General features: G+C 59.0%; 1 protein-coding gene and 1 long non-coding RNA gene across 3 annotated transcripts; one reads left to right on the top strand and one right to left on the bottom strand.

The window, feature by feature from the left end:
* Positions 1-856: 856 nt before the first annotated feature.
* On the bottom strand, positions 857-5,343 carry LOC116857621. 2 transcript variants are annotated; one of them, XR_004380777.1, is made up of 4 exons: positions 5,315-5,343; positions 2,686-2,777; positions 1,385-1,452; positions 857-1,041 (listed from the first exon to the last, which is right to left on the bottom strand). It is a non-coding gene; the product is annotated as an uncharacterized LOC116857621 (long non-coding RNA). The 2 variants fall into 2 exon arrangements; XR_004380776.1 differs by lacking the exon at positions 5,315-5,343 and adding an exon at positions 4,658-5,017.
* A 198-nt stretch (positions 5,344-5,541) lies between these two features.
* CEBPA (CCAAT enhancer binding protein alpha) lies at positions 5,542-8,150 on the top strand. The gene has a single exon (XM_032841874.1). The coding sequence runs from the start codon at positions 5,685-5,687 to the stop codon at positions 6,750-6,752; it is 1,068 nt and encodes a 355-aa protein (XP_032697765.1). The 5' UTR covers positions 5,542-5,684; the 3' UTR covers positions 6,753-8,150.
* The last annotated feature ends 406 nt before the right edge of the window (positions 8,151-8,556 follow it).

The following is an 8,556-nucleotide window of genomic DNA, read 5'->3' as shown; positions in this document are numbered from 1 at the left end:
GGGAAAAAACATACACACATCACAGTCAAAGAAAATTAAGAGAAAACTGGAAACCAGCTGATTCTCATGAACCTGACAGCATAGGTCTTCTACAGATCAGAATCCTCCCGGTTACGATTTCACCTGGTATACGTATAATCTAGTTACAATTCCTAACAGCTCCATAATTTCTAGCTCCTGCTGATGCAGTCAGTTATGCCTCGTGTGACTTCTGTGTGCTTTGCCCTAGAACAAGCTGAGAAATGCATGCGTGCACAGAAGTAAGACAGAGGCTCAGAGATATTCAACTTGCCCAAGGTCTTCCAGCTAGGAAGTGGGGAGGGAGGGATTGTAACAGGTCTGAAGGATCCCGCATATCACCAGGCCTCCTGCTGGGACGGGGTGTATATAATCTAATAAGGGATAAAAATGGTTTCTCCAAGTGCCCAGAGACTGTTGGTAAGAACACTAGACTCTTGCTTGACTGTCCCTTGAGTTCATACACTGTATCTGCCAATATCTAAAACATAAAACGAATAAGTGTAAAACTCATTCACCAGTGCATTTGTCCATAAAGTATCCATAGAGTAAATTGCGCTGTGTTTTGCATGTCTACATTTTATTCTTTTTTTATTTTATTTTATTTATTTATTTGACAGAGAGAGATCACAAGTGGATGGAGAGGCAGGCAGAGAGAGAGAGAGAGAGGGAAGCAGGCTCCCTGCTGAGCAGAGAGCCCCATGCGGGACTCGATCCCAGGACCCTGAGATCGAGCCCCATGCGGGACTTGATCCCAGGACCCTGAGATCATGACCTGAGCTGAAGGCAGCGGCTTAACCCACTGAGCCACCCAGGCGCCCGCGTGTCTACATTTTAGGAGGATCTTTGGGGGTATTTTACTGAATCTCTGTGTTAGACATATTGTATGAGATACTCATGGCCCCTAGTCAGAGCACAAATTGTCCTGGAAAGTGTAGTTCTTGTCTTTTGTCTTATCTTCATTAGGCCTCATAATTATCTTAATTAGTCCTGCTTCCAGTGACCGATCTTACATCCATTAAGCTGTTGATAAAAGAATCAGAAGGGTTGGGTTCCAGTCTCGCTCTTCAGAATGTGATTAAGTTTCACACTTACATATGAATTCTTTTGTGTGTGTTACATTAGGAAGCTTGACTCAGTCAACCCAAAACTTCCCAGGGCTCTGTTTGTCTTCTCAGAATGGTCAGCATTGTGAATGACCCTGGACTCGGGCTCCATCCCAGAGCACCCATCACTCAGCACCACAATATGTGGAGGGGAGGGCTGTCCTCACCCCACCCAACCTTCTGTCCCCCAGCTCCAAAGAGCCTCCCTCCTCTTCTGCGCTCACTGGAGCACAGTTCACACCTATGAAATGCAGTTTCACCTCTGTTGCTGATTTTCTCCCTTGTACAAAGGACAGCCAGGGACAGAGCCTCTTCTCTCCTCTGGCCCCTGTGAGGGCGGAAGTCAGGCGGGGTGAGCCTGTGGCATGTCTGATTGGGGCTGGGTCCCTGTCCCCTCGGCCTCCCTGCTGAGGGCATCCATGCCAAAGCACACTGGAGAGTTCTCCTTCGGGTTTCTCCTTAGGAACTGCCCAGTGTCATCGATTACGACAAAAAAGAATAGTAAAGGTGGTCGGAGATTTCCATGCAGCTCTTATTACTGGTTCTGTCTCGATTCCACACGAGCCATGCAGCCATCTCCCGCCCGAGTGATTCCAGCCAAGCTCTGACTGCACACACGTCCTATCAGGCCACAAACCCCTGCCCCCCATGGGCACCTCCCATGGAAAGCGACTCCACCCACCCCGGGGTCTCACCCAGGAGCTGTAGCCAGGTCTTGTCAGGGCTCGGAGAGCTCCAAGACTCCTGCTCCAGGCTCCTGGACGCTCCCACAGCTCAGCCCCACAGACCCACCCAGAGACCACGACTGGCTTTCTCCTGTCCCCACGTGTTCTCTTGCAACAGGGAAAACTAGAATACGGCCCGGTAGATCCTGAAAGCCATTCCTGGGCGACTGTCCTCTTCTCCAGAGCCACAAAGCAGACAGGTAGGTATCCCTGAGGGGTTTTTGGAGCAGCCACTCTATTTTCCCCGCATTGCATATGTTGGCAAATGGTAGCCCCAGCCAGAAGCCAGGCTTTCAGCTCCTACCCAGACTCGAAGTCCTGACATTCAAATCCATCATTTCCTCCACCCTCCTCCCAGGGCCTCCGGCCTCAGATCTCCATTGTTTTTCCTGTGGTCCACCCTCCGGTCTCTAGCTCCTACCACAGTCTCCTTTCAGGAGTCCAAAGTGGATCACAGTGCTCACCTGCTAAGAGCTGAACAGCAAAAGCTTTTGAGATAGGCTCTGTCCTTACCAGAAGCGGCCTTGGCCGTGAACCCAGCCCTGTCTGTGGATCCAGCCTTATCTAGGCCCCTCCCTAACAATCCCTGCACTCCGGCCCGCCACACATCTTGTCCTTTGTCACCAGAGCATGCCATGCACTCGCAGCCTCTCCACCTTTGCACCTGCCATCCTGTCTGCCCATCCTTCCAGCAAATCCCTGCTCATCCTTCAAGGTGCAGCTCAAAGGTCTACTTCTGCATAAAGCCCTCTATAACCACCTGTCTTAGCTCGGGCTGCCATCCCCAAATACCACAGACAGGGGGGGTTTTAACAACAGACATTGATTTTTCTCACAGTTCTGGAAGCTGGAAGTCTGAGATCGGGGTGCTGGCATGGTCAGGTTCTGGTGGGAGCTCTGTTCCTGGCTTGTACATTCTGCCTTCTCTCTGCGCTCACATGGCAGAGGGAGGAAGGGAGGCGGGGGGGGGGGGTGCAAAGAGAGAGAGAAATAGCTCCTTCTTTTCCTCTTCTTATAGGGCCATGACTCCTATCAGATTAGGACCCCAACCTTATGATATCCTAAAAACCGCATCACAGAATACAGTCATATTGGGGGTTAGGGTTTTATCCTACGAATTTGTGTGGGGGGGGACAGTTTAGCCCAGGGTAACTCCCCAGACAAAAGTAGTTGCTGCCTCCCCGCAGAGACCCATATTCACCAGGGGAGGGTGTCCCTTTCTTAGAGCACCCGAGCCCTCATCCCCATTTGTGTCTCCCAAACCGAAGGACCAAGTGCTCCTGCCCCGTCCCATCCCCTGTTCTTTTGGGGTCGCCTACTCTGTGGGAAGGCCACTGTCTCATAGCACTTTGTGTGCTGACCTGTCTCCCCAGCTGCACCTAGAACTCTGAGAGGGCAGGGCCGCCTCTGTCTTCTCTGGGCACTGAGCTGGCAGGGGGAGAATTCTGGTTCCACTGTGGGTGGACCGGGGGTACTGGGAGTGGGCCCCACTTGGTACCTCTGCCCCCCCCAACCACACTCCCTTATTATAGAGCCCTTATTCCTCCCCAGTGCAGAGAGCATCTGCGGTGTCCTCCTGTCCTAAAAGGGGACATTCCTGCTGCCTATCCTGGCGACAGCAGCCCTAGGAGGCAGACCAGGTGTGCATCTGAGGCACAGGACACCTTCCAGAGCCTGTGCTTTCCTACTACCCTGTGACGGGCCATGTTTCTGATCGCAGAAAAAAAAAAAAAAGAAGAAGGAGAAGGAGAAGGAGAAGGAGAAGGAGAAGGAGAAGGAGAAGGAGAAGGAGAAGGAGAAGAAGAAGAAGAAGAAGAAGAAGAAGAAGAAGAAGAAGAAGAAGAAGAAGGAGGAGGAGAAAAGAAAATTACGCTGAGCGTTTTTGGGTTTCTCTCCAGGTCCCCCCACAGGGGCATGGTGTAGAAGTGGGTCCTGCCTCTGGCCCAGAGAGCGGATCCGGGAGCACAAAGGTTATTTATTTAATATATTTACTTTTACTCCCAGGCCAAAAGCTTAAAATACACTGCGTATGAGCTCTGGACCAAAAAAATAAAAAATAAAAAAATGAAGCAGTTGGGCCATTAATCATTGGGAATATGTTGAATAGGAACTTGATTAAAGCACAGTATGTGTTCGCCAGACGAAGCTACTTCTTTACAGTGACCACAGTGGAAGCCTGGCCTCCCGGGGCCTGCTGCGCTTTTGCGGGGCCCCTCCTCGAGGGCTCCTGGGCGGGCTCTGGCGTCTTGCCAGGCTTAGGAAGGCCGTCGGCAGGGAGGGGGTCTTGACCTGCGCAGCCCGGCTTTTCTCAAACAGGCACACCTCCAACCCGCACCGAGGCGGTGTCCGGCTCCAGCTCACAAAGTCGTAAGGGGTGGTGGGAGGGGTAGAGGCGGGGCGACCTGCCGACCCCGGAGGCCCCACGGGAGCCGGGCGGCGCCCCCCGCCCCCGCCCGCGATCCCGGGATAGAACCGCGAGGCGCCACGTGGCTGGGGAGACGCTCTGCCTTAAACCCATTCCCCCAGCAGCAGTGAATGCGGAGGCGGCGGCCAAGGGGCACCCGGGCCTGGCCACCTTGCTCATCAAGATCGCGGGAACCAAGCACCCCGCGAAGCAACGGCAGGGTCTCCCAGTAGGTGCTCGGATTCTGGGAGGCCGAGATTCCCGAGGCCCCGGTTCCCTCCGCACCCCTCTCCCACCAGAAGGGGGGTGGACAGTGGATCCCGATCCCGTTGACCGCCAACCCCCGCTTTGGGATCGCTGTCCCGAGTCAATTTCGCCCTCTCCCTCTATGAGCCCCATCTCACCCCGGTACTCTAGCCCTGGAATCCAGCTCGGCCCGTCCCGCCAGGAAGAAACTGGCGGCCCAGGGGCGGGTGGCAGCGCCAGCCCCGCGCGCCTAGCAACCCTAGCGCCCCGGCTAGGAGAAGTAATTAAAAAGAAAAAGTTTTCCAGCCCAAGCGGAGGAACCGGCCGGGTCCTCCTGGATCCCCGGCCGCAGCCGCCTCCCAATTCCCTCCGCTCCCCGCGGGGTCCTAGCGCCCGGCAGTGCAGAGCCCGTGGGACCCCAGAGGGCTGGGAGAGGCGGAGCGGGAGAGATATACTTCTTCGAGGAATCTGTGGGGTCCCCTGCAGATCAGAGATAAAGAAGCAAAATCACCCGCGCTCCGGGACGCTTCCCTCGGCCTCCCTGTGCCGCGTCCCAAACTGTTCCCTACCTCCCACCCCCGGCTCCGGCCCCTTCTCCACGCCGCCGCCTAGCAGAGACGCAGGTTCCGAACCGAACTAGTTCTAGAGCCTCCGTAGCTCAGAGACCAAGACTGGCCCTCCACCTACCCCCCCCCCGCCACGCCCCCCCCAGCCCCGCCACGCCCCGCGAAGCGTCTGGGTGCTCCCGGACTCCCCGACCGTTGGCTGGAAGTGGGTGCCTCGGGGAAGCTAGAGGAGGGGGCCCAGTCACCGACCACGTGTGTGCGGGGGCGACAGCTCGGCCCAGGGTGGGGCATCGCTCGCGCCTCCGGGTCCGGCTGGCGGGGCAGGGGGTTAGTGGGCGTTGCGGCGGGGCCTCTCTGGGCCAGCGCTGCGCTCCGGCCCCACTCACCACCCCCTCCGAGAGGCAGGCGCTAAGACCCAGAAGGCGCCGCTCCGCCGTCGGACTCTAAAGGGCGACGCCCCCGGTATAAATGCGGGGCCCGCGCGGGCCTGGCCATTCGCGACCGGGAGCTGCGCGGGCGCGAGGGAGTCGGGGCTCCGGGTGGGCGGTGGCAGCATTGGCGCCCCGCGCAGGCTGGAGGCCGCCGAGGCTCGCCATGCCGGGAGGACTGTAGCTCCCCCATGGAGTCGGCCGACTTCTACGAGGCGGAGCCGCGGCCCCCGATGAGCAGCCACCTCCAGAGTCCCCCGCACGCGCCCAGCAGCGCCGCCTTTGGCTTTCCCCGGGGCGCGGGCTCCGCGCAACCCCCCGCCCCACCTGCCGCCCCGGAGACGCTGGGCGGCATCTGCGAACACGAGACGTCCATCGACATCAGCGCCTACATCGACCCGGCCGCTTTCAACGACGAGTTCCTGGCCGACCTGTTCCAGCACAGCCGGCAGCAGGAGAAGGCCAAGGCGGCCGCGGCCCCCGCAGGAGCCGCCGGCGGCGACTTTGACTACACGGGCGCCCCCGGGGGCCCCGGCGGCTCCGTGATGCCGGGAGGGGCGCACGGCCCCCCTCCTGGCTACGGCTGCGCGGCGGCCGGCTACCTGGACGGCAGGCTGGAGCCCCTGTACGAGCGCGTCGGGGCGCCGGCGCTGCGGCCGCTGGTGATCAAGCAGGAGCCGCGCGAGGAGGACGAGGCGAAGCAGCTGGCGCTGGCCGGCCTCTTCCCCTACCAGCCGCCGCCTCCGCCGCCGCCGCCGCACCCGCACCCACCGCCCGCGCACCTGGCCGCCCCGCACCTGCAGTTCCAGATCGCGCACTGCGGCCAGACCACCATGCACCTGCAGCCCGGCCACCCCACGCCGCCGCCCACGCCCGTGCCCAGCCCTCATCCGGCGCCGGCTCTCGGCCCCGCTGGCTTGCCAGGCCCGGGCGGCGCGCTCAAGGGGCTGGCCGCGACGCACCCCGACCTCCGCGCGGGCGGCGGCGGCAGCGCGGGCAAAGTCAAGAAGTCGGTGGACAAGAACAGCAACGAATACCGGGTGCGGCGCGAGCGCAACAACATCGCCGTGCGCAAGAGCCGGGACAAGGCCAAGCAGCGCAACGTGGAGACACAGCAGAAGGTGCTGGAGCTGACCAGTGACAATGACCGCCTGCGCAAGCGGGTGGAACAACTGAGCCGCGAACTGGACACGCTGCGGGGTATCTTCCGCCAGCTGCCCGAGAGCTCCCTGGTCAAGGCCATGGGCAACTGCGCGTGAGGCGCGGGGCGGCGGGACCGCCCTGGGCCGGCCGCTGGCTGTGACCCAGGGAGTGGTTTCGGGTCTCCGGATCTCAAGACTGGCCCCGCGGCGCAAGCCGGGACTAGGAGATTCCGGTGCCGCCAGAAAGCCTGGCCTGCAGCGCGCGCCCCTTGCCTTCCTCTGCGCCAGATTCCGTGCGTCTAAGAGAAGGGTCAGGCGGTGGTTTCTCCCTGCAGGAGGGGAGAAGTGCCATGGGGCTGAGCCGGAAGCCCCGGCAACTCTAGTATTAAGGAATAACCTTGTGCCTTGGAAACGCAAACTCACCGCTCCGATTCCTACCGAGTAGGGGGAGCAAATATGTGCCTTGTCATTTTATTTGGAGGGTTCCTGCCTCAATCGTGAGGCTGCAGGGCCCCAGGAGAGAAGGCAGTGTGCAGGCCCAGGGCAGGAAGGAAGGTCCAGGGAGCAGAGATCGTGACAAGCCGGCCCTAGCCGCTCCTCCAGCGCCTGTCCTTGGAAGGGAGGAAATACAGGGACTTGGAAGGCTGTTTCCCTAGTTCTGCACGAAGGTGGAGGGTGCCTAGTTCCTTGCCTCTAATTTCCCAGCCTACAACAGGCTGGGCTTCCCTGGGCAGAACTCACTTAGATGGGGGTCACCGGGTGACCCGTGGGAGCCCCCTGCCCCCAGTCAGACCAGAAAGCTAGGACATGGGTTACCTCTCCGGACATGTGTTCATGGGAGTGGCGTCCTGGTGGCGCAGGGAAACCTAGAGCTCTGGTCCGGGGAGGGGGTGGGGGCTGGGGTGAAGGGACCCTGGGACAAGGCGCCTTGTCCTGTGTGTTGCCAGCATTGCCATGCAAACACGGAGCACAATCTGCCCATCCCAGAGGGACCGAAGTTATGAGAAGCTTTCCAAATATTTTGCTTTATCAGCCGATATCAACACTTGTATCTGGCCTCTCTGGGTCCCAGCGGTGCCTTGTGCAATGTCAATGCGCACGTCTATGCTAAACCACCATTTTATTTGGTTTTTGTTTTGTTTTGGTTTTGCTCAGATACTTGCCAAAATGAGACTCTTTGTCAACAGCTGCTGCAAGGGGGGTCCTCGGCTCTCTTTCCTTTTGGTTTTGGGGGATTGCTTTTGCCCCCCGGGGGAACCAAAGAGGTGAGGTGGGCTTCCTCTTTCCCTGGGGGGAGGGGACCTGTGGGCCTCGGTGCCCTCTGGCCTGGGCCGCCCACAGGCCCGTCCCTGCAGAGGCCCTGGCTCCTGGTCTGGAAGGGAGGCGGCCTCCAGCCAGATCGCCGGGGCCGGGAGCAGGGAAGGACAGCTTGGTTCTCTTCTTTGGGGGAGAACGTAGAGTTTCATGCTAGATGTTTTATGTATTATATCTATAATATAAACATATCAAAGTAAATTTTGGTGTCTTTTTAAAACCAGAAAAGCTACTTCCAAGGTTTTCTGTGGGCCAGGTCACATTTGTAAGTAATCACAGCATATCCCCTGGCTGAGCTCCTGACTTTCATTGGCCCTCCCATCCTGAGCCCCTCTGTACATTAAGGGGGTGACTTCTCCCAACCAAGGCAACTAAATGGCAGAAGGAAGGCAGGCTCCCAGCTGAGAAAGCCCAAAGCCGGAAGAGAGAGTCTCCCAGGGGTTGGGGGGGCACGTTTGAGGGGGGTTCACAGGGCCTTGGTGTGGCCTCCCCTGGGCCCCTGGGAGGAGCAGGGGGGGCTCAGAGAAGGATCCTCCTGCCTGACGTGGCCACGGGCTCTCTGGGACTTGAACAGGCCTGGTCCAGTGGCTCCAGGCTCCGGGGGCCC

Source organism: Lontra canadensis, unplaced genomic scaffold (genome assembly GCF_010015895.1).
Source record: "Lontra canadensis isolate GAN:19392208 unplaced genomic scaffold, GSC_riverotter_1.0 scaffold125, whole genome shotgun sequence".
NCBI lineage: Eukaryota > Metazoa > Chordata > Mammalia > Carnivora > Mustelidae > Lontra > Lontra canadensis.
This window is presented reverse-complemented; position numbering and strand designations above follow the sequence as displayed.

What these genes read in the sequence shown, in the direction of transcription:
- CEBPA (XM_032841874.1), top strand. Translation starts at nt 5,685, where the DNA reads ATGGAGTCGGCCGACTTCTACGAGGCGGAGCCGCGGCCCCCGATGAGC.